This window comes from Zonotrichia leucophrys, chromosome 5 (genome assembly GCF_028769735.1).
Source record: "Zonotrichia leucophrys gambelii isolate GWCS_2022_RI chromosome 5, RI_Zleu_2.0, whole genome shotgun sequence".
Classification (NCBI taxonomy): domain Eukaryota; kingdom Metazoa; phylum Chordata; class Aves; order Passeriformes; family Passerellidae; genus Zonotrichia; species Zonotrichia leucophrys.
The window spans coordinates 46,119,245-46,143,791 of record NC_088175.1 but is presented as its reverse complement, the minus strand read 5'-3'; the positions used below and the strand labels follow the sequence as shown (position 1 = coordinate 46,143,791).

Here is a 24,547-nt window from a genome sequence, read left to right as displayed (position 1 = left end):
TATTTATACTTCTTTGTGGCTACATTGAGCACAACAGAAGTTTGCAACGCAAGAAAATTATTTCAGTCATGTTGGATCCAAATTTCTGTCATCTCAGCCTGTGAGAGGCAGACATTGTAGCTACAGCTACAAATATGGAGAGCTTGTTTTTATTCCCCGATGTTAAAACCCACTTGGTCATGATGTTCCTTAATTTTTAACATTTGGAAACCATGTGACTGCAAAAAGGGAATTGGATTCAGTAGATGGAAGGACATTTGCCATAATAATATCAAGCCTTAAAGTTTAGGAGCTAACTAACCTGTATTTTAGAGTACTCTGCTGAGCAGGATCAATACCTTTATCACTGAAGTTGGTTAATAAGTCCTTTAAAATGTATTATAATAAAAAGATGCTATTGTCAAAATATGTGCAATATTTGAAAAAATGTGTTGCTTTTACCAGCTTTCCTTTGGAACAGGTATTGATTGTTGGGGGCTTTTTATATCTGATTTGGTAGAGTTTTTTGTGAGGATTTTTTTCCCAATTTTATTTTACTTTTCATTTGCCTTTGTTCGTGTAGTTAAGAACATTACTATTATGTTGTTTTACTACTGATATCATCATAACAGCCAAGATCTGAAGTTGCTTTTGGGTTTTAAGAATTGTTCAAAGTGGCTGCTTTTGAGTGCTTTTGGGAACATGGAATCTTGACTTCTAGATCAAACCATCTCCTATGAAACAAATGGATTGTAGTTTGAAACAAAGGGGTTCTAGTTTTGTACCTTTGGTTTGAGGTGTGCTGTGAGCTGCCACACTGCCCAGCACAGAGAGGGTAGGGACTGGAAGGGGACCAAGGCTGTCTGAAGACATGATTGCCAGAGGCAGCACCTTGGGCACTTGTATTTCAGCAGTCTCTCAGTGGGTGGAAGGTGCTGTGAGCCAAGAACAGCCTTTGCTGACCTGGTTGTTGCTCTCTCCCCAGCACCCTGTCGAGCTGCTCCCACGCTGTAGTGGCCCTGCTGTACCCCTTCTCCTGGCAGCACACCTTCATTCCTGTCCTGCCCTCGTCCATGATTGACATCGTGTGCTGCCCTACCCCCTTCCTGGTGGGACTGCTCTCCAGCTCCCTGCCCAAACTCAAGGACCTGCCCGTAGAGGAGGTAGGAGCTGGCACCACAATTGTTTGCCTGGAGTAACGCTGGCCTCTCCTAGGAGGCTGCCACTGGGACATAAATTTTCACATGTTTAATTTTTAATCTGCCTCTTTGTTTCTTCTCTGCCTGGTTCTCATTGGCAACTGCCTCTTGGCAAAGCTGCAGCAGTAGCTTTATTCTTCTCTTTTATTCTGCCTCTCTTCCACACCTGGCACCTTGTCAGAGACAAGTGAATGTTCACCTGGTCACCACTATTTAGGGTGTAAATATGCTGATTTGTTCTGGAACAAGAGGAAGCCATCTGCTATGACACCTCTTAATCCTTATGGAAGTGGTGCATAAAGCCATAGCCCACACAGGAGACAAAACCTTTAACAGTTTTAACTTCTAAGACTTTGTTGTTACTATATTGGAAATCAAATGAGAGTTGCACTTCATCAGCTCTTCCAGTAAAAACCCACAAAAATACTCAAGGACACACTCTTTTCTCTCTTGCTCCTATTAGTTTCCTGTCATTTTTCTAAGGAATTTTTTTGTGCTCGCTTCCAAGGCCCTGTGTGCCTCTGACCCAGGTAAATCTCTCCTCTATTTTCCTTCTGCTTTCCTAACATTGCTCTTCTGCATCTTCCCAGCTCCATCTCTCAGCTTTGCTGCTTTTTTATCATGAGTATTTCACACCCTTGCCCTTTGGAATCCCTGCTGCCTCCACATTGTTTTCTTTAAAGCCCTTGAAACACTTTTCAACTGCATGTTAACAAAATTATTAGTTAATATAACTTGCATAGATTTAAGAAAAAAAACCCTTTTAGCTTTTTAAATATATTAATCTAGTGTGAGATCTGTTGTATCTATGTTAAATTAGACTTGTAGCCCTAAAGAAAACCTTCATGTTGTTTCATAAGGCACACAACCTCTTGTTTCACAGTAGGAATTTGATTCATGTTGAGGCTTGTTCAGCAGATGATCTTTTGCTATTAAAAACCAATGAACAAATGAATGTTTTCTGTGTCTTCAGATACATTTCACAGCAGTGTTTTCTTTCCTGTAGGCTTTGATGGTTAACCTGGGATCTGATCGATTCATCAGACAGGTAAAGTACAGCTCAGAATGCTGCCATGCAGTCTGGCAGGCTGTTTAGTCCTCTGGTGTGATTTGGTTTCTTTGATCAGAGGGATTTGGCAGGAATTGTGTGAGCAAAGGGAAAGCGATGAGGGGAAAAAAAGTTCTCATTTTCTGTTCCACCTGCAAATAAGAACTTCTCAGTGGGCAGAAGGGATTGAGGCTGTGACTCTCACAAGGAATCAAGAACTGTATGCACAGTGGAAAGAAAACATCCAGAGACAATAACATCACCTTAGCAAGAAAACTCACACACTGTTGGAGGTGAAAAGGACAAAAATAGCAAAGAAAATTCCCGAGTGAGAGCACAGAGGTGGAGAATAGTTTAATGTGAGAGGAAAAGCAGAAACCTTGTGAACAAGGAGATGAGGGATCACCATCTCCTGACAGTCATGTGGCACTAAACAATTTCAAACCAACAGTCTGCAGGTTGCATGGGGAAGTTTTTGTGTTCAATTCCCTGGTTGGTGAGCAGTGGCTGCAGAGCCAAGGCTCCTGTGCTTACCTGGCTTCTGCTGAACAAGCATAAAATAAAATGAAGAGAGCAACAGGGGCAGGACCCAGAAAACAAGACAGACTAGAAAACAGTAAAAACAACTGTCAAGGACCAAAGGAGCTGCCTACAACTAACTACAGCAGCTGTGTGTACATCTAGCAAGGTTTCACATGATGTGTATTTAGTTAAACAGAACTATTTGGACTCTTTGTCATGTGAAGAGCTGGTTCCACATTTCTGTGTTTACCTGCTCTTTGGATTATCATTCTTGACTTAAATCTTTTTAAGAGTGACAAGAAATTTTTAGAAGTATTTGTTAGTTGCACATAGATTCTCATTCTTTTATTTATGTAGCCATGACAGTAGCAGATGCAAATATTTTTCATCTGAATTCTAAACCTGCTGAAAGTATTTGCTGGAGTTCCTGAATAGATTATTGTGGCTTAAAGATTTTTTTTTCCCTCCATCAGATGGATGATGAAGACACACTATTGCCTAGAAAATTGCAAGCTGCTCTGGAGCAGGCTCTAGAGAGAAAGAATGAACTGATAAATCAGGATTCAGATAGTGATTCAGATGATGGTAAGTTCCTTTGGAAACAGGGACTTGTGTAATAAACAAATGTAGGTAGAATTGTGATTTTCCATGCAGGAGAAACAAAGATGGGACTTGAGGTCTCAAATACCTCTGGTGACATCAAAGGCTGTCTCTGAGCACACAGAGAGTATGAGACTGACGGCATCAACAGACAGTGATACTTCACCTGTGGTTTATTTTAATTTCTTTGCAAATGACAAGGACTCCTATGGGTCCCTCTGAACTTTTGCTCAAACAGAGGTTTGCAGTTAACTTGGCCCTAACTCAATCCAGATAATTCTCCAGGCTTAGGGGTGTGTCTGAGCTTGGAATTGCTCTTGGCACTCGGTATTTTCAGGGGAGAAGCAGGTACCACCAGAAAAGAATTTTAGTCCAAGATGGGTTGGGCTGTCTCTGAAGGTTCACATTTCTCTTCAGCAGTGATAAAAACAGCCCAGGGTGAATTGAGATGCCTGTGGTTAAATGGTATGAAACAGGCCCTTATTCAGTTCTTGGAATTTATTTCTAATCATATGCATTACATATATAAGACTGTTTGAACATCTCCGAAACGATGAAAGCCCAAATTCTACAACAGACCATTTTTGATCAGTTTTTGGTACAGACTTATTATCCTCAGAGAAAAATATTTTAATGATGAATCATTCAGAAGTTTTTGAAGAGAATTTGCTCAAGAGTGAAAAGAGGAGGTTTGATTTTGATGAAACACCCATCAAATGTTTAGTTTGCTGAGGATTTGTAATTCTCGCTGACTCCTGGTCACAGAACACCAGTTCTGCAGACTGGCACCGTGGCTATGGCGCTGTCGCCCTCTCCGTGTGCATCCAGGTGTGCAGGGAGCCGCTGCCACCCCTGCCAGTTGTTAGCGCGGCGTCAGGGAACCGGGAGATACACGGCCTGGCCCTGCGGGGATAATGCTGACAGCTCGGGTAGCAGCTGATTTTGGTGTCTTATTGCTGCCTTATTTTGCAGAATGTAACACCCTGAATGGATTAGTGTCTGAGGTTTTTATCCGATTCTTTGTGGAGACAGTTGGCCATTATTCCCTGTTCCTAACCCAGAATGAAAAAGGAGAGCGTGTCTTCCAAAGGGAGGCTTTCCGTAAATCTGTGGCCTCCAAGAGTATCCGCCGCTTCTTGGAAGTTTTCATGGAATCCCAAATGTTCGCCGGTTTCATCCAGGACAGGGAGCTGAGGAAATGCAGGGCTAAAGGTACGGGTGGGTGTGTGCCCTGCGCTGCGGGTCGCGCTGTTCCGCTGGGGTCCCGCGGATGGCGGCAGCGCCCCTCCATCCCCCGTGCTCGCCGGGAAGGCGGAAACCATCCCTGACATCCTGCCCGGTGAACCGGAAGGTGGCTGCGAGCGGAGGCTGCCGGGGCGGGAGCCGGGCCCTGCGGGGATCAGCCGCACACGGCTCACCCATCCCTGTCTCCCTCTGCCGCAGGGCTCTTCGAGCAGAGGGTGGAACAGTATTTGGAGGAGCTCCCGGACACGGAACAAAGCGGAGTAAACAAGTTCCTGCGAGGCCTCGGTGAGAGAAAAGCTTTAGAAGTGTTTCTGAAATGAATTTTCAGTGTGATGGTGGGTTTTGGTTGTGGTGTTTTTTTTTGTTTTTAATTTGAAAAAGCCGTACCCGAGGTGAAGTGAGGTAGTCAAGTGGTTTCAGCGTAATAGGAATTACAAAAAAGAAAGCAATGAAAACATAGTTAAAGGTATAAAACCAGATTTAATGACGGTCCTTGTTAACACTTTCATTTTCACTTGGGGATGGGGGAACCAAACTGTGAAAAACGCTAATCACTTGTTTTTAAAATTTTTAAAAGTTTAATAGTAATAAAATGGTTAGGACAATATGAGACAACAGAGACAAAGAGTTACGGACGTCCGGGTACCTTTTTCTGGGTATCATGAGCCCGAAAAAGGACCCCCGTTAACAGAGGATCAACCCTTAAAAGCAACAGCCTGTTGCATAGTCACACTTCACACATGATGCATAAATCCCATTCAAACACAGGATTCTGTCTGGTCATCTTCAACTTCTTCCTCTGAATCCTAACAGCGCCTTCGAGGTGGGAAGAAGTTCGTTTCTTCTAATAAGAGGGCAAAACATTCTTTTTCTCTGAAAGATTTAGGTGTCCTGTGGCTGCTATCTCTCTGCGAGTCCTTTCTTTTAAACAAAGCATCTTACATAGCATATTTTCTATTTTAACAATTTCTATAACCTAAAACTATATTTAACACAGTACTTAAGAGAATTAATACAGCATTGCTTTCTAACACAACACATATAATATTAATTTTAATATTTGCAAAAAGCCAATCATAAAATACATGCATTTTTCACACAAACCATGACCGAGAAGTGGAACAGGAAGGGGTTGGGGCAGTCGGTGTTCTGTAACTCAGCTCTCCCTGCTGGAGCTGATTACAAGTTACACCCATTTGCTGTCACTTGGATTGACTTTGCTGTCTGCTGGAGACTGACGGTGTGCTTCCTTTAGGTAACAAAATGAAGTTCCTTCACAAGAAGAACTAGCTCCTTCCTGCTGAAACACCAACCCAAAACCTATTTATGGCACCGTGTGAGACACCTGCAGCGCTGGAATGCGGAGCGGGAGGAGAGCGGAGCAAGCTGAGGCAGCTCCAGGAGAAGATCCATGGATGCTGTGTCAGGGTGCCACGTGGTGGCTCCTCCGTGGTTTTGGGCAGAGTTTGTACATAATGTGCTGTAAGCTTTTGTAACTGATTTTGTAATGAGCGAGAAAACTGTGGTAAATATTTGTATATTCCTGAGAATACCAGGTGCTTGTTTTTTTTTCTTTAGTATGAGTTGAGTTATGCTTGGTGCAAAAACGAGTAGCTGATTTATGTGCAGCTGACTGTCTCAGCAGAACCACTGACTCCAAGGGGTGTTTGATGCCTGAACACTGCGGGGTGAATGAGCTCGGGTACGTGGGAGAGGTTGTACGCACGGGGCTGCTCTCGTGCGGCACAGGCGCTTGGCTGTCTGTCTGTCTGTTGCCTTCAAACTGATTTTAAAGGAGAAATAACAAAGTAACTTGGTAATAAGGTACTTGGTTCACATTGCAGAACCTCCACTTGGTTTGAACTCTGGTCAGTAAACTCCTTATAAGCCACTGTGCACTAAGATGCTAAGCCTGGGGAGATCCCAGCTCTCTGACATGCAAGCTGCAGCGAGTAGGTACAGTACAGCCTTTCCTAGTGTATGTATGTATGGATCCTAATAAACTCTGTAAATAGACCTGTTTGTTTATATTCATTGCAAACCTGTGCACTTCCTCATGTGGAGCAGGTACAAACACAGCAACTCACCTGTGATTTCTAAATGAATTTGTAATTAAAATGTAAAGTGGATATTACAAACCTCTCTTTCAGTAGGTTTGCTGTTTTTGTTTTCACTTTGGGGTTTCTTCAGTGTTTTTCACCAGGGCTAAGACAAGGCATTTTATACCCCTTTTTACAAAATTTTATCCTAGCAGAAGCATCTCTTAAAAATTTTTTTCATGGGTTAGAAGAGAATGGTTTTATCTTTGTATCACACATACTGCTCCTGACCTATGGAATTTTCAGTCGGCTTTGTGCTGTGTGTGGTGGTCAAGTGTCACATTCTTCCTTGATCTAGAAACTGAGCTCCTGTTAAGGTTCTGTAAGTTTTCCCATAGTCTGAAGAAGAAAATATTAAAAAAATATAAAATGCTTCAGATAATGAAAATTAGCTGAAGCCTTTTACCTTCAAAGGAAACCCCCACGCTCTGGTTTTCGTCATTCTCAGCGTGACTGCTGTAGTTAGATGGGCTTTGAGGCTTGCGCAGTTCCTAACCTGACAGTGGTTCTGGTTTGCTATCAGCCTCATAGAGCAAACTCGAGGGGCTGTTCACTGAAAAGGTGAAGTCGTTTCCTTTTTCAGTTACCTCCCTCACACTCCAAAATCCACAAAAGCATCTTAAGTGTATGTCAAATGTCAGTGAAATACCAGGTGCTTTTGCTACAGAGGAAATGTCACCACAACTGGTAACTTCCATTAGTTTCACTCTGTGATATGCTCCAAGTTCCAGAATGATTGCTGGATGTAATTCTTGAGAGTGGAAGGAGTGACATCACTTGTACAGGTGGCTTCTGGCCTTCATATAAACAGCTGCTAGTAAACGTAGGGGGAAGTACATAATTCCTCTGCAGAAAATGATGGATAAAACTGTATCAGGACATGCTGTGGAGTTACTGCAAAGGCAAGACAAAGCCAATGTACAAGAATGTTGTGCTGTAAAACCCATCTCCTGTGCCAAAGCTGTTTTGCTCCATTTGCACTTTAAAAATTAAAGGAGAAAGCTTTTAAACATTGTGTCATCTGTCAACGTGTTCCCATTTTTGTAATGTGAATCAGAGGATACAACTGGGCAAGGTGAGATTATAGCCCAAAAAATCTATGGGTGCCATTTTGATCCTCAGACTAGAGCTGTGTAAAACAATCCTTGTGCTATGTGGGGGTCTGTGCTTGAAGGGATCAGACGAACAAAAACCAAGGAGTGCATTATTTTCCCTACTAAATTAGTTGTTAAAACTAATGGTGTTCCTCAGCATGGAACATTTTAAGTGCACCAGAAAAATTCTGAAGAAAAATAAATCCAGTGCGAGGCCTGTGTTTAAAATCCATTAAAAAAACCCCTAGAATAAAATCCCTTGAAAAAACCCCTAGAAACCAAGCTTAAGAAACAGTGACACTCCAGGAATTCACACTCCAGTGTGGCAAGTAATTGTGTTTAAGGACGTAGTGTTCATTTTCCCACTATTATGGATGTTTAATAAAGTGACCAAATTTCAAAAATTGCTAAATTCTGTTTAAAGCTCCGCTTCCCGCGCTGGGAGCAGACGGGGAGCGGCGCCGGCTGTGGGCGGGGCCCGGCCCCTCACGGCTCCGCCCGCCGCTCCCGCCTCAGCGAAGCCTCGCGAGATCTCGCCCCGCCCCTCTCGCCTTTGCCTGCTCTCGCGAGAACCTCGCCCTTTCTCTCCCTCGCGCACGCCGGCAAGATGGTGGGAGCTGCGTCCGGGCCGGGATGGGCTGGGACGGGATCGGGATCGGACCGGGACCCCGCGGCCGCCGCCCCTCGCTCCCGCGGCGGGACGGGACTGCCGAGTAGCGGAGGGTGGTGGGGAGGCGCGGCTCCGAGCCTGCAGCGGGCGGGAGCGGTGCGGGGAGGCCGGTCCGCCATGGCGGCCGGCTGCGCGGTTCCCGGGCGGGCGCGGGGTTCTGGTGGCGCTCGCTGCCCGCCTCACTCACGGCCGCTCTCCCCCTTCCCCGCAGCCTTCCCGCCTCAGGAAGACGCGGAAGCTGAGAGGACACGTCAGCCACGGCCACGGCCGCGTGGGTGAGTGCAGAGGCGGCCACGGGGGCGCCGGGGCCTCCGCGGCGCTGAGGGAATGCTGCTGCTGCTGCTGCTGCTGCCCTTCCCGCATCCATAAAAATGCAGCTGTGCGTACAGCGCACTGGGGAAATATCGAACGGTGCCGAAGGCCGCAGCGTGCCGCGGTGATGGGCTGATCATGTCCTGCACGATTTAGACTCCCTGGGTTATAACTCCAGCGCTGCTCAGCCCATCAGTACTGGCTATGCGACATCTTCAACTTGCAGGGCAGTGCAGTCTCCCTTACAACTCTATCCATTCCAACCGTGTCGCACCACAAGATAAAACAATTAGTTTAAGTTGAGTATTGTGTGTAATATTAATGTAACAAGCTTAATGTTTCTTCTCAGGCAAACACAGGAAGCATCCTGGAGGTCGTGGTAATGCTGGTGGTTTGCACCATCACAGGATTAACTTTGATAAATAGTAAGCTAACGTTTTGAATGTCTACTGGCAACATGCATGCTCATGAAGTAGAAGCAACTGAGTTTTATATGTGAATAAGCAAAGTTTTCTGCAATCCTGTGTGTTTTTTCCTTTAATGGGAGGTGTGGGATTACAGCTGCTCATGTCCCCACTTACCCTAAAATCAAAAACCTTTTCACTTGGCATGTTGGGGAGTTCATTGTAGCATTAGGTAAAGCTGACCAAATTTGCCTGTTAGAGTGTGGTCCCTGCTTAGCAGTGCACTCAGAGCAAATTCAGAACGTGAATTTGGTGTTATATCCTGTTGGCTGTACCAGGTAGAGGGGAGGGATGTTGTGATTCCCGAGGCTATAGAGTCACACTTGGGCCCTGCCTGTGGCCCTGGTGTGCTGGAGTGCTCGGACAGGAACCACTGATCTCTATTCACTGGCTGTGCCCTGCCTGGCTCAGTCAGTCACCGGGTCAGTGACAGCAGTGCCACAGCTTCCCAGGCACGACAGCCCTCCCTGGGTCCCTGGAAATGCAGCCTTGGCTGGGAGGGGGATTGAGGTGTGAGTTGTAGGGGAGAAGGGACACTTAGAGAGAGTGTAATTGTTCCTTGGTTTGGATACTAATCATTATTGCACCTAAATTCTACACATATTAACATGAAAAAAAGGTGTAATGTGACATTGTGGATGCTGTGATGTTGTAAGATGCTTGTTTCAGTGTTAGTTTAGAGTTGTGCTTGTTCAGGATGAGTTAGAAGTGGGATCTAATGTGGAATGTGTTTGTGCCACAGCCACCCTGGTTACTTTGGGAAGGTGGGCATGAGGCACTACCACCTGAAGAGGAACCAGAAGTTCTGTCCCACGGTGAACCTGGACAAGCTGTGGACGCTGGTCAGCGAGCAGACCAGGCTCAACTACGCCAAGAACGAGGCGGGCCTGGCCCCGGTCATCGACGTCGTGCGCTCGGTGGGTGCTGCTGGGCTGGGCCCTGCACTGCTGCCCTCCCTGGGAGCCTGGCACTGCTGGGGCTGAGCCCTGCTCTGCTGCCCTCCCTGGGAGCCTGGCACTGCTGGGGCTGAGCCCTGCTCTGCTGCCCTCCCTGGGAGCTTGGCACTGCTGGGGCTGAGCCCTGCTCTGCTGCCCTCCCTGGGAGCCTGGCACTGCTGGGGCCGAGCCTGGCACTGCTGGGGCTGAGCCCTGGGCTGGGCTGTCCTGCTGGGGAGGTGCTGAGCTGCACATCAGCTGCAGTGCTTTGTGCTCAGAGGCTCACCACACGGATCCCTGGGCTCTGAGTACTTACAGGAGCACTTTGGGTGTTGCATTTTTCCCTGTAAGAACCTCTTGTCCTGCTGGTGTGAGTGTGTGGGCAGGCACTGCCCTCCCTTGGGGAGGTGGTGAAAGATGGCTGGTTGGGAATGTTCCTGAGGGAACAAAGCCATGGTGGAGCTGGTCTCCCACCTTGTCACCCTCGAGACTAGAGTCACATCTCCACATGTCTGGTTGTCTTGGTGTGCTATAGTTCTCGGACAGGAACACCTGATCCATATTCACTGGCTCTGATGTCCTGTGTCTCAGCCAGCCACTGAATCAGGGACACTGCTTTGCCTCTGCTGGCCACTTAGGGCCACTTCCCACCTCCTGTGACTCCAGCAGCTGTTCTGTTCATTGTCTTCATTCATGATTGTCCTTTTAATGTAATGAATTGACTGGATAAGGTCATGGTGATCATGGTTCTGTTTTAACCGGTGTGTGCTAACAGGCCTGCATGTAGGAGCCTGTGAGCTCATTACAAACACTGAACTTCTTTTTTAAATCTTTCTAGGGCTACTACAAAGTGCTGGGCAAGGGAAAGCTGCCCAAGCAGCCTGTCATTGTGAAAGCCAAGTTCTTCAGCAGAAGAGCAGAGGAGAAGATCAAAGAAGTTGGTGGTGCCTGTGTGCTTGTGGCATAAAAGTTTTTGTTTTATTCAAATTTTTTGAATAAACAATGCATAAAATGAGCTGGTTTACAGAAGTTTGGGTTGTTCTGATTTTTCTTTCCTGACCTCTCCAGACACAGTTCACACTTAATCTTACCTGTATAATACTTGATCAGTGGTTTGACTGCTTCTCACTTAATGTTGAAATTGCCTGACTACAGTTTTCAGTACCTGCCATGTGCAGATGTCTCATTGTTTTGTGGGTGGCAAAATTAAGTTCTGAATTTGTGCTGCTCTTTTGTTAGTGATCCTTTCTACAGCTGTCTGAAAAGAGGACTTGATGTGATTTTGATGGGGATTCTTGAAAATTGAAGCGACATTTGGGGGAAATTTGTGGGGATGGTGCCCTGGCCTGTGAGAATGGAACAGCAGGAGTGTGGACGAGGAAATGCCAAGTGACAGCAGTGCAGCAGTAACTGTAAATTGACATTTGCAATCCCTGCCCTCCCCAGGCTGTGTGTGCATTTCCTGCTGTTCCCAGCTGTGGGACAGTTGGTGCCAGCTATCCTCAGCCTTCCTTACAGCTGGCAAAGCAGTGGCACAGCTCTGGAACTGCTCTGTGTGCAGTGCTAATATATTGGTTTAAAATGGTTACCTGAAATAATCCTTGCTTGGCTGTAACATCAAAGCAGGACTTGTGGTGTCTGCAAGGCTTGGCCCTGTGTGCCAAAGCAGGATTTAATGGAAGAAATAACTAATAACTAAATAACAAATAACTAAAGCCAGTGAGCTGGTTCTCAAGTGTCAGATCAAGAGCCTGTAGATACTGTCACTTATTTCAAGCTTGCTGCTGAAGTTGATGCACATGACCTTCGAGTATGTGTGATAGAATCCTGGTTAATCAACTTCTAACCTAGTATTTGGCAGCAATTAAATTTAGAGGGCTTTTAGGGTGAGGTTGATGTGCATTCCACTTATAAAATAGTTTATCTTAGCCAGTGGTCCTGCTGCTTGTGAATATCTGGCATAAGTGGGCAGTTTGTTCCAGAATACAGAGGAGTTTGGGAGCTGTGTCTCAGCAGCTGCTGGGACTGCTGTTTCCTAATTTGTGATGCTGATGTAGCTCCATCCCCCACTCTGGCCCCAGCCATCCAGCCAGCTCTTTATCCAGTGCCCAGTGACCCCTCCAGGCCGTGGGCAGCCAGTTTCTCCAGGAGAATCTATGGGAAGTGGTGTCCAAGGCTTTCCTGCAGACAGACAGACAGACAGACCAACAGCTACAGCCTTTCCCTCTCACTGAAGGGGTCACCTTGTCAGCAGAAGAGATTGGGTGGGTTAGGCAGAACCCCCCTTCCATGAGCCCACACTGACTGGGTCTGATGCCCTGGCTGTTGCACAAGTGTCAATTGATGGTGCTTGAGCTGATCTGCATCACGACCTTCCCTAGCACCAAGGTCAGGCCTGTGATTCCCTGGATTCTCTTTCTGGGCTTTGTAGCTCATTGCATTCATCAGCCCTCTCCTCCAGCTGCCTGACTACTGCTGTGCATACCTGCCTCAGAACTAAATTTTAAACACATTTTTTTCACTCTTACTCTTCCCCTTCCTACCAAAAAGCTTCTGCTCAGTTTTGCATGTTGTTCAAAAGGCCTAAATTGAAATTTACAGTAGCCTGCTTCTGCTCATCCTGCCCCAGCTTTGGCTTGTAAGGTGACAGAGCATTTCCCAGTATTTGGCTTTGTTTGCACTGGTTCTCTGTGCATGGATGCCTTGGGCTGTGGTTTCTCTGTCAACATTGTGGTAGTTTCAGACCTCAACTTCCTACTGCATGACATGTTTTTGTAGGTGCAGCTTTGTCTTAGCAACAGGAGCTGCAAGAAATTACAGAGATGAAATGGGGTGAGAGGCTGTGCTGCTTCGGTGACACTTGTCCCTGATAGATGGTTGATAAAGATGCTCTGTAAAAAGTGAGCTTGTGTAATAGGCACTGATAAAATGTTAGTTAAACCACAGGTACAGCTGGCACAGCTCATCTCCAAAGGGCCCTCTGATTTTTGGAATTGGAATCTGAAGTTTTAGTGGTAGGTTTGAATTTATTTAAAGAATTTGTCAGTCAAGTTGGTGGGTATCTACCTAGTTGAATGGGTCTTGGGTATGAAATAGGATGCAGACTTTAACATAGGGTCCATTTTTCTTCTAAAATATTTTAAATACTGAAGACTTCATGATACAATGCTTAAAAAAACTACTGGTTGTTAATTTCTGAGACAGTCATAATTTTTTTGCATTTCAGAATAAAAACCCAAATCCAGATCTGCTTACTAACCATTTCCACTGGAGTCTACCAGAAGACAGAATCCCTCAGGAGAAGAGATAGCCTTAAGATTAGAGCTGCTGCTCTTCTGTGCTGGGGAAATCTGCAGGTTGAAGCTCACTCCTGTAGCTTCAGTTCCATCCTGCTGGTAGCAGGGCCACCATGCCAGGGCCATCAGCAGCTCCATGGGACTCTGGTGCCAGGGGGCTGGATCAGCTGGAAGGGTGCCTCCAGAGGAAATGAGGCTTCATCTGCTTTCTGTCCTCTGATACAACTTGCAGGATTTGCTCTTTGCAGTCTGTATCTGATCAACATCTCTGACAATCTCAGAGCTGAGGATGAAACATGAACTGCAAAACTCTCAGTTGACCCTGGGGAGCTTAGGCTGCTGGGAGGAGCACTGGGAAGCTCAGGTTTGGTCTATAATCTGATCTGTGGTCGTCCTAATAGCTAAAATTTGATAACTGCAAAGTGCTTTTTCTATAAAGAAGATTGTCAGAAGATGCTGTACATTTTTCAAAGCAGCTTTCTAAGATGCATTGCTGAAATGATGGACTTGTGGGTACTATTTTCTTTACATGAAAACTGTAAAATATTTGAGTGAAATTGTAAAAGCAGCCAGAGAATCTCATCATTTTAATTGCAGTTTCAGTGCTTCTAGCAGGAAGTGTACAGCGTGTGAAAATTCAGCTTTGTAAGGAGATCAATAGAACAGATTAGTTCAGTTTCTACAGAAGTTGCAAATACTAGAGAGATAGTGGGATCATGGTTTGTAAGCCTTAAACCACTCTTTCCTGCACAACAATCTGCAAAGATATTCTCCTCTGTAAAGCAGGTACGTGATTTTCAGCTGCAAGGAGATTTTTTTTCCACAGGGCCACATGAATGTTTATTTGATCGTGCATCCCGTGTTGCCCTCTGGTTTGCACTTGAGAGATCGAGTGTTTTGTGAGGTGCAGGGCTTGCCATGAGCCATTTTGTGACTCTCCATGTTTTCAGGGCCACACTGGAGCCAGCAGGGATGGAGGCCCTGGATTTGTTGTGGAATTGTTTGGTGTGCAAATGGGAGCTGCGGAGGAGGGAGCCCAGGATGCTGCCCTGCCTGCACTCCTTCTGCAAGGAATGCCTGCCAGGCTTGATCCAAGGGTACAGCTGTGTTCCCACGGAGTATGAAGTTCTCTATGAAGGTAATGCTTAAAAACCTCTGGCTTGTGCTCTTTGCAATGCAGTGTTATAAAAAGAGATGCGCTGAGAAGCACTTTTTGAAGCCTATTCTTCTATAGCACTACTTTGAATTGATAAACTAAGAGAGTAAATATTTGTGTGAGCAGAAAGTGTATTGGGAACAAGCCACCTTTGTAATGTTTTTCATCCAACATTGGCAGCATTTTAACGTTTTTTTTCAGAATGGGCTGAATGTTTCACTTACCAAGCTGACATTATGAATATTTGATTTTCTTAGCTTAATAAATAAATAAATGCTACAAGATAGCTTCCAGAGCAAATTTTTTTGCAAACATTTTGACATGCTGGACCTTTCTGTGGTTCTGGTTGTGGTGACAGTTTTTCTCTTCCTTCACCCCGTCCTTCAGTGCCTTCTCACTAACAACACAAAACCACCCAGTTCTTTTGTTTCTGAGAGGTAATAATAATTGTTATTACATATGTGTATTCTGGTGCACTGAAACTCTTGTTGTGAGTGTTGTTTACCTTAACCCTTGTGGCTGTAACTCACCCTAACAAGCTGAGTAAACTAGTGAGGACAAGAAGCATTTTTTGGCTGTGCCTTTTGAAATCTTGGACAGTTCTTGGTCATGATGTTAATAGAAGATGTGTAACTTTTTTTTTTTTTTAATAAAACCTCAATGGCAGAACATAGTAATTTTAACTGAAAGTGTCTTAATTGCTATGGGGAGGCATTCCAGACTCATTACTAATTTATAAGATGAGCAAAGGCATGTAGATAACTTCTATTTTCACAGGCTTTGAACTTTAGTTGAGTAGGAGGCATCATTTATTGTCTCTTCTGTAGCAGATTTTAGAAACATGTAGGAAGAGAAGACACCTTCCCTGAGGTGAGGGTGATCAGAACTGATGAGATGACATAAACCAGACTAGTTCAGGTTTGAGAACAAATGGAATCCGTGTTCAGAGGTCACTGTTGGAAGGCTGGCACAACACAAAAGCGAAAGGAAAAGGCAAAGGATAAAGGCTGTTCATGTGTAGGGTACAGGGGAAAAGATGTGAAGGTGGGAGAAGGAGAGAAAGAGAACAAGGCAGTCATTGCAAGTAATGCCTCCTTAAAATTTTTAATGCTTGGTCATAGTAGGCCTTAAGTCTGAGGGACCTCTCTGTAATAAAATACTGTTGAAAAAAGCACTCCATTAATTTTTATGTATCCTCATTTGACATCTCAGCCATTTCTCCATTTCTCTCCTCCTCTTTTCTGCTCACCAAGTGGAAAGGTGAATTTCTGCCACTTGCTTATGGATGAAGTGCAGCTACAGGTTCTAATGAGTTGTTAAAATGTTGGATATTTCTTTAAGGCGGATCATGAATTGCTTGTATATAGCAACATGGAATAAATACTAGTTTATTTCTGTATTCCTGAAGTTTCTCTGTTTACTTCTTCATTCTTGTGTAGATAGGGAACTTGTGTGGGAAAAAGCAAGACTGGAGACAAGAAATAATTAACAGTGATGAAATGAGACACCAGGTGCAGAGACTCAGTTAATCTATGAGCAAGGAAAGCAGCAAAACCAAAACACCTGTGTCTCTTAATTAAGCCAATGACTGAAACTGCAGCCCCCATAGGTCAGACAGGATAAATTTGTGAACTCTTCTGAAGGCATGATGTTAAATGTTGCTTATCTGTACTGATTGCTGAGTTATGGGCAGTACAAGTCCAGTTTCCAGTGTCATCTTTGAGTTTGATCCTATGCAGGTGTCAGTGGTAAAGGGTAAGTGCAAGTGCTAAATCATTGTAGCTGAGTAAATGTAAAACATTGCCTGTAAGAAAAATCTGTTCCTTGTTCACTATGAATTCCTCAAGCAAGATGTAAGGGTGGAAAAAATGAATGTATTTGCAAGTGAAGTTATTTTGGCATTTGTCACAAAAAGAATATTTGAATGTGCAGGTTTCTGTAGGCTTTACTACAAGTAGGGCTCTGCTAACATAAAACTCTTTTCTAGTTTATTGTTTTGTACTGAAGTTGCTGAGATTCTGGGAGTAAATGGTCCTGAGGTTTGAGGGGGGTTGGTGTTGGAACTTTTATTCCTGTGTGTGTTTGAGGTGACTCCTGAAAAAGAGCCCTGAGGTAGCAGCTAGAGCTCCTATGGAAAAGCTGCATAGCCACCAGAATTTGTCCAAACTGTGAGAACTAAGAGTTTGGGAGTAATTTGAGTGGAAAAAGGAAGTTATCTTTGTGAGTTTGGCTCCTACATAGGCTTTTTTCTATGAAGGGAACTTTAAGCTTCTCAGTCTTTCTTTTATGTATATTTTTCTTTTTGGTTGGTTTTTTTGGGGGGGATTTTGTTTTTGTTTTTTTTGCAGGCCATTGTTGCTTTACTATTTTTATTCCTTGTCTTGTAACAGAGGATTCACATCCTCCTCCTCTACAGATCTGCATGTTATGTATTTCCAGTCTGTTTACTGCATGGGTAAAAGAATAATTTTCAAGAGAGGGCTTGAGTAAGGAAAAGAGAATGTTCTCACATCTCTTGAGATGGAAATGTCTCAGATTAGGACTTTCCCAGCACCCACCTGTGTGAGTTGCCACTCATGGTACAACGTTGGTTCTTGCTTCCTTGGGTCTACCCCTTTCTCATGAAGGTGTAAATACATTCAAAACCAGATTAATCCAGGTTCCTATGTTTATCCCTCCTCCCTGAACTGGAGGTGGATGCCAAAATAAATTACCCCACATCTGCAAATCTTCCTCTCTGTAAGATGTTCAGGGATAAAAGCTCATTTAGTGCTTTAAATATCACCAACATGTTCATTCCAGAAGTAGTCAAATGAGGACCAGTGGAAGTGCATTGTTGGGAGAAGTCTATGTTTTTGCAAGATTGTCTCAGCTAAAGGGTTTATTGGGATTTTTTTTCCTTAAGAAAAAGAAAAATCACAGGGAATTCCTGCTCAATCACAGTTAGGACCCCTGAGAACAAGGCAGATCAAAAAAGATGTATTGAAACACCTTATGGAATTCTGCTAGCTGATACAAGCCCTGGAATTCTTAACATTTTGTGACCAAATTGGGTAATTAGCCTAACCTGTAAAGTAAAAGGTTATTAGTAGTTTTTCATTTTTGTAAATTGCTTTGTGAAGTGGTGGATTTAATTGTATGATGTTTTTGTATTGAACTTGTGTGTTGAGCTATTACTTCCTGCAATTGCATTTTAAAAATGTTCTTTGCCCTTTTGCACCTCTCGAAGTTGGATAACAAAAAATCCTGGAAAATGGCAGTATAATTTCTGCCCATATTCTCTGCACAACTCTAAAAACTGTCCATGCTTGTGTTCACTTAATGCCAAGAAATGTGATAGGGTCATGTATTAGAGAAATGCAAACAGATTGGGGAAAATCAAGAGAGAACCAAAGTTTTGAAGAGAGACAATGTGGATTCAAGTATTGACAGATGTCCACTTGCTGCATTTGATTATTTCCTGCTGAAAGTAACCAGTTTTCTTCAGCTTGTGTGGTAGGAGATATGATTATATATATAGTTTTATTTATATATAAATTATGTATCTAAAACTGTGGATCCTTAACTGTGAACACTTGTTAGTGAGGCACATCCAAAACTTAGCAAGGTGTTGGTCAGTATTGGTCAGAGAGATCTTCAGGGCGTTTATTTAAGGAAAATTACTGAGTTCTATGACTGCTTTGGCTCTGGGCACGTTTTCAGTATGAAGTTTTGGCACAGGAATTGTGGAGCACTGGCTTCAGGAGACTCCAGGTGTCAACACACAGGGCCTTAGCTTGTATTAAATACTTAGCCAGTATTTAAAGAATAAAAAATAAACAGATGAAAGAAAGGCCATCTACAGAGTTCTGTAAGCCACAATTTAGTTCACAGTGAGGCAGTTTAGCTGCCTTGGTGGAGCCGTGGCATCTCCAGGATACCAAATAACCTTGTTTTGATGCACTCATTGAAGGCTGGTGATGCAATGCAATGATCTGTTCATCCTGAAGGAGAACAGCCTTTTGCTTTAATTAGAGCCACTCAGAACCAAGGGCATGTTTTACCTCTAAAAGGGGAGTAGAAAGATTATTTTGAAGAGAGAAACTGTTCATAATGTATATATTTAGTAACTTAAAGTGGGTTTAAAGTTAGTGAACCCTTTGCACTGTGCTGTTTGGCTGCCAGACCCAAAAGGCCAATGGAACTTTGAGGGGTTTAGTTATATAAATATGGAATTTTGGAGTGGGAGGTTGTCTTCAGAGCTGTTTCCTATAACCTATAATTGGGTCTCCAAGGAAATGTAAATTATGCCTGCAGCTTGAGGTGTAGTTAATGCTCTCTGAGAATAATTATTCTGATGGTTCTTGGAGGAAAAAGAGCAGAGGAATAGGTGCAACATGTGGACAGCAAGTACAAATGTGGTGTGTGTAGCAGCTCCACTGTTTGTTCCTTTATGCTAATCGATCCTCATGATAATCATAAGTAAATTATCTACATTGATTTATTTCTGAGGCAGTCAGCTTGCAGGTTCTTTCTATTTAACCCTGAACAGGCTGGAAGACCTTGAAACAAATTTGAGCTGTGGCTTTTGATGAGCTTGGTGTCCACGGGTGGTGGAGAGGTTACAGTTAGCACTTCAGAGATGATTTCTGTAAATGATCCACAGCTCTGTCCCTTAGAAATTAGATTACTGCTGTATAGGTGGAGTAAAAACCTTGAAACTATTCAGAAGTTCTAGTTCTTTCTTTATTTGTGCTTTTACAAAGGGACACCCTAAGTGTTATTATTGCTGGGCCTGATGCATTGTGGAGCTTCCATTTACAAAATGCTGTGGGATGTGAGAGATCCGAGCTGGGGCTTGGGCAGGATTAGGCAGAACCTTGTTCTTTTCCTAAAGCTGATTTTGGATGTCCCAGGTGTGGAGCTGGAGTGTCCAGACTGGGCATCTGTGTCTGACTAATGGATCCACTGCCTCTGAAATTCCATTTCTTCCCAGTCCTCTGTTGAGTTACTCTGGCTGAAGGGAGTGTGAGAGTGGAAATATACCTGGTGGCTGCTGGAAAAGGGCTGCAAATTAATTCTGCCAGGAAAACACCTGCTGCTAAAGCTTTCCATGGCTCAGAGGTGCCTGTGCATAAACACAGCCCGAGTTTTACCTCTCTTTCTGTGCTGGTGCCTTTTGTGGTGATGCTCAGGTGCCCAGGGATGCTGGGGATGGGGCTGAAAGCAGCAGTGGGGCCCTGGAAGGATTCAGATTTAGGGCTGTTCCTCCACATGTGCTGACACTTTGTAGGAGTCTCTTCAATACAGTGTGGTCTCCAGAGATTCTTCAGTAGCTGATAGCTCAAATACACTGAGAATATCTTCTGTGTGGTTTAACCTGCATATAACTCTGAAGTAGGGCTTTCTTCTGTGTATCACAATGAAATAGGGCTTAAATCCAGCATTAGGATCCTTGCTTTGTTTTGCGGAGAAAAGAAGAAACCTCACAACTTGTAAAAGTTGTAAAGCCCGGTATGCTTTTATTACGACGCGCGCCGGACGCAAGACTTCTCAAAAGGGCATGCGTACCCCTGAAGATTTCAGACCTCCTTTTATCCCCCTTCCAAATGCATATGCATACAGTTTCACAATAAGTTCATACATATTCATCTTGCATGACACTTAGCACTAATTCTTCTTTATCGGAGGAATTCCTAGGTCGGGGGCAGATTGACCTCGTGGTTTTTCTGTTTTTCTTTCTCTGTCTCCTCGCTGTCTCTGGAACGCGGCCTCTCCTTCAGCTTTAGCTCCACAGACCCTTCACCTCTCCCAGACACTTCACCTACTCTGTCTCATTCCCCCCTTTCCTAGGAAATAAGTAAATTCTTTTACTTAAGGAAAATTTCTACGACAATAAGTGTCTTTTAGCGCTTTACCATGTACATTCGACAAAGAGGTTAGTACAGCTATTCGTTGTAGCATCCTACAGTTCCAAATTAACAATATAATAGACAATCCTAAGCTTATCCCAACTAATATTAGTAAAACTACAATGGGGTGACACAACTTATTAAGGACTCCATTCGCAGTTGGTGACCATCCAAAGATCACATCTCACCAGTGATTATCCGTATTTTATTCTTTGTAGAACTCTGGTTATTTCTTTTGTACTATGTTGGACAGTAATTAAGGTTTTCTTTCCACTTTCTCGGATTTCTTTCAAGACTTCTAATAAGTCTTGGTGCTTAATTAATTGTTTTACCAATGTAAGGTTCACCCCGATAGGGGTAGGTGGTAGTCTGTGATACATTGTGTAATTGGCTGTAATCAGCTGGTGGGATGTTACTGGTACCAAATACGAAAAATCACACCCAATAATCTTAACAAAATTACAAATACAAATACAGAGATTAGAATGGTTTCTACTAGACAGAATAACATCATTGCTATTAATTTGTACAGCAGCACAAACAGTTCTCAAACATGCACCCTTTTCCAGTATATACGAGCACAGTTTTCTGGTCAGTGACTGGATGAATTTCAAAGTGACAAATACTCTGTTCAGTGTCCAAACACATCCTGGGCATTAGCAGTATTGCTTTCACAAATGAATCCCATTTGTTCTCTAGTAATGCAGGATTCTAAGTTTACTACCTGCCACTTTTCATTCATCTTTTTGTGCCCACACTCTATGTTCTGAAGGATAGAGTGTTGTTTCTTCATGGTTTAATCTTAGGGCAATGATGGGATGGATAACATAAACAGTGGCATTACATATGGTAAGCACAAAGGCAGTGGCCACATTAGAAATAGGATCATAGGTGAAATTCACCATAATCCACCAGGATTAAAACTTCCTTTCAAAATCAATTGCATTATCCCATTCAATTTTCTGAATTTGAGCTGGAAAATTACCTTCACCCCTTTCCTATATGATCAGAGCTGCTGTTGCTTGTATCCATAACTGTGCTTGTATACAACTGAAAGCTAAAGACACATTATCTTGAACTATACTAAGTGCTTCTACTATCAATTTGTGGTCTTGGTCCCCGGCCTGTTCATTCTTCTTTACTTTGGCAGTACTTTTGAAATCTGTCACTGGCTAGTTCCTAATGCCAGTAGAGATTACTATAAAGGCTGCTTCAATTTTGTTAGGCTACCTGCTGCAGCAGCCAGTTTATTCATCAGTATTTCTGAATCAATTCTATTTAAAACTCCTAATCTTGTCCCTAATATGCCAGTTAGATGTTTGTTATGGGGAACAGGAACTGCTTTCTGTCCATGATCATCCCTCCCTGCCAGAGGGATGTGCTGGGCTCTTACTACAAATTCAGACACACTTCACAAGTGTATCTTACAGAGGTTTAGGTCATACTTGAGACAGATGTTTGTTCTGAAATGTAGAGACTTCAGGGAATCTAACCCCTCTCTCTCCCTCCAAAGCACCTGATTTCTCAGATGTGTGGCAAGCAGGAATGTCTCTCCTGGTCACCCACCTTGCCCTTAGCTAAGATCAAGCTGTGGACTGTGTTCAGGGCAGAAGATAATGGAGGGGAAATCTTGAGAGAAAAGCCTAAATTCATTGCAGTGCCTCAGAAGAAACTGGGATCAGGTTTCTGCTATTTGAAACACTCAGCACAAAAGTGATGCTCAAAATCCTACAGCCTGCTGCTGAGCTCTGAGGGGGTCTCTCTCTCTCTACCTCTTTTAAGCAGAATCCAACCACCTCAGACTGGGACAATCACTGATCCAAATCTCAGTAGGAAAAGGGATAGCTATAAATAAGGAAAATCACCTTATAAGGCCCCGCTGTGGTAAAAAGTGCAGTGTCCACTTTGAATTCAAATGAAAATCTGACAGTAACTTGAGCTCAAAGGCAGGTCACTTCTACAGGCTGTGTCAGGGTGAAATTACACCAACAGTCTGATTCACTTAGGTCATCACAGACTTCCTGGTGCTCATATACACCAGGGGAGGTTCAGACACTAATTACATCTGGTCTCTCATAAGCCATCCTATTGATGACTAAGCACTTTACTTTGATTTCTTCTCTTCAGATTCCTTGAAGTGTTTACAGCTCCTGTTCTTGCTATTCTTACTGCTCACATACTTGATTCTCGTGGATTACTACAGTAGATATGTTTAATATAAACCTTCTTTATCTCAAAAGGTTTTCCTATGGATCCAGTATACTGATTAAATGCCAGGGACCAAGGCCATTCAGCATTGCTTTGGGTAGAGGTACTCTCTAGTTCTAAAACTTCAGTTATAATTCCATACAAAACAATTCTGTACATTAAAGTATGGGCTACTCCCGACCGCAATATACTCATTTTGCCCGAGTAAGTTTTAGTCTCAGTTCATTGTCTCCTGGTGTCACTCCTGAAGGGGCTTCTGGGCCTTCTTCACCCGAGAGTGATGGATCCAGCATTCTGCTCCTTGATTTTGATTGCAGTGAGGGTGGTGAGAGGTACTTGCAGTGGTCTCTCCCACTGTGGTTCCGAAGTCTTCTCTGTAAGAGACTTAACATATACATCAACCCCAGGCTATCCAACTCCCTGCTCCGAGTTCCAGCCACAAGTTTCTCAATTACTCTGAGCTGTTTGCTTAATGCCACCATGTAAGTGGACATTCTGGACATTCCCCTTGTATTCTATTGTCTTCTATAAGGCATTCCAAAAGGATTCAGCATTCCTTTAGCTCAAAAGGTTTAGTTTGAATTTGCAATAGTGCTAGTGGAAGAGCTTCTTGCCCCAGTCTTACGATTTTCTGCTTAATCAAATGATTCATTCTCTCCCCCTGGCCGCTTGATTGGGGGCAGTATGGGGTGTGAAGTTCTTAATCTATGCCCAGATGGCTACTAATCTGTTGCACTATTTTGGAAATGAAAGGTGATTCTTTATCTGAGGATATTGTGGCTGGAACTCTGAAGTGTGGTATTATCTCTTGTAAAAATGATCTGGTCACCTCTTGAGCTTTGACAGTTCTGGTGGGGAATGTTTCTGGCCACCCTGAAAATGTATCTATTAATACCAGTAAATACTGATACCCCCCTTTCCTTGGGAGTTCTGAAAAGTTGATTTGCCACTGCTATACAGGCCCATGGCCTCTCCCAGTCTGACCAAGTTTTGGCCCGGGGTATTTTGAGGTTAGTCTGGAGGCAAGGATCACATTATCAGCTCACCTGAGTGATAGTGGCATATAGATTCCTGACAATGATACAACAGCCCTTTCAATCAGATGTGTGTTCTAGAAAGCCTGTGGGAATTACTACTTCAAAGTCAACACTTCATTCCAGTGCACTCTGTATCACTCGCAGCCTTGGTCATTTTGAGAAAGGAGCCACACTCTATAAAAGGCTTTAAGTAATTAGGCCCTAGTGTGTTTTCTAGTGCCCTTCCTTCACTAGTAACCACGAAAATGGGAAGGGATTACTAGCTCTCTTTCAACGGTAGCCCGCCCCTTGCAGTTGTACGTCTCTTTTGGTTAGTATTATTGTATTATGGCTTACCTTCGAGGAAAATCTGTACCTCACCCTTTGCTGCTTTCTTTGCCTCTCCATCCGCCAGCTCATTTCTTTCCTCCAATTTTAAGCTCACTCTCTGGTGTGCCTTAATATGCCTTTTCAGGTAACTGAACTGCTTCCAGCAGCTGGATTGTCTCTTCTTTCCCTGTGAGGTCAGCAGTCCCCTCTCCTTCCAGATGGCTCCATGTGCATGCACAACTCTGAATGCCTTTTGCTGTTTCTAAGGCATGGGTCCATGCATTTATCTCAGCATCCTGTGCAGAGGTACCTGTCGGTAAGGGTCCAGACTCTATTACCTCTCTGCAGGTAGTCATTGTGAACTTTGCAATGTTGCTTTCTTGTCAGTGAACCAGGTCTCTGCATCGTCCGGAGGAGTGTCCTTTAGATCTGGGCGGCTGGAGTAGGTAGCTTCAATGGTCTCTAGGCAATCATGGTGTACTG

General features: G+C 43.8%; 3 protein-coding genes and 2 non-coding genes across 18 annotated transcripts in view; all 5 read left to right on the top strand.

Moving 5' to 3' along the window:
- DENND2B (DENN domain containing 2B) overlaps positions 1-6,735 on the top strand; it is a 153,088-nt gene extending 146,353 nt beyond the window's left edge. For 8 of the 10 annotated variants that reach the window (XM_064715055.1, XM_064715059.1, XM_064715054.1 and 5 more), the window contains 6 exons: positions 965-1,142; positions 2,185-2,226; positions 3,222-3,333; positions 4,321-4,560; positions 4,792-4,878; positions 5,849-6,735. In XM_064715055.1, the coding sequence (XP_064571125.1) occupies positions 965-1,142; positions 2,185-2,226; positions 3,222-3,333; positions 4,321-4,560; positions 4,792-4,878; positions 5,849-5,883 (694 nt within the window). In that variant the 3' untranslated portion in view covers positions 5,884-6,735. Of the gene's footprint in view, positions 1-964; positions 1,143-1,641; positions 1,709-2,184; positions 2,227-3,221; positions 3,334-4,320; positions 4,561-4,791; positions 4,879-5,848 lie in introns of those variants that run through there. The other 2 variants (XM_064715064.1, XM_064715063.1) reach the window with 2 other exon arrangements.
- A 1,443-nt stretch (positions 6,736-8,178) lies between these two features.
- RPL27A (ribosomal protein L27a) lies at positions 8,179-11,182 on the top strand. The gene is made up of 5 exons (XM_064715065.1): positions 8,179-8,396; positions 8,668-8,731; positions 9,118-9,193; positions 9,975-10,149; positions 11,006-11,182. The coding sequence occupies exons 1-5, from the start codon at positions 8,394-8,396 to the stop codon at positions 11,132-11,134; spliced, it is 447 nt and encodes a 148-aa protein (XP_064571135.1). The 5' UTR covers positions 8,179-8,393; the 3' UTR covers positions 11,135-11,182.
- LOC135449284 (small nucleolar RNA SNORA3/SNORA45 family) lies at positions 9,535-9,667 on the top strand. The gene has a single exon (XR_010440710.1). It is a non-coding gene; the product is annotated as a small nucleolar RNA SNORA3/SNORA45 family (small nucleolar RNA).
- LOC135449285 (small nucleolar RNA SNORA3/SNORA45 family) lies at positions 10,651-10,782 on the top strand. Its single transcript, XR_010440711.1, has one exon. It is a non-coding gene; the product is annotated as a small nucleolar RNA SNORA3/SNORA45 family (small nucleolar RNA).
- Positions 11,183-14,381: 3,199 nt separating the features above from the next.
- The window catches only part of TRIM66 (tripartite motif containing 66), a 54,695-nt gene continuing 44,529 nt past the window's right edge, over positions 14,382-24,547 (top strand). For 2 of the 5 annotated variants that reach the window (XM_064715046.1, XM_064715047.1), the window contains exon 1: positions 14,382-14,601. In XM_064715046.1, the coding sequence (XP_064571116.1) occupies positions 14,382-14,601 (220 nt within the window). Of the gene's footprint in view, positions 14,602-16,238; positions 16,375-24,547 lie in introns of those variants that run through there. The other 3 variants (XM_064715050.1, XM_064715049.1, XM_064715051.1) reach the window with 2 other exon arrangements.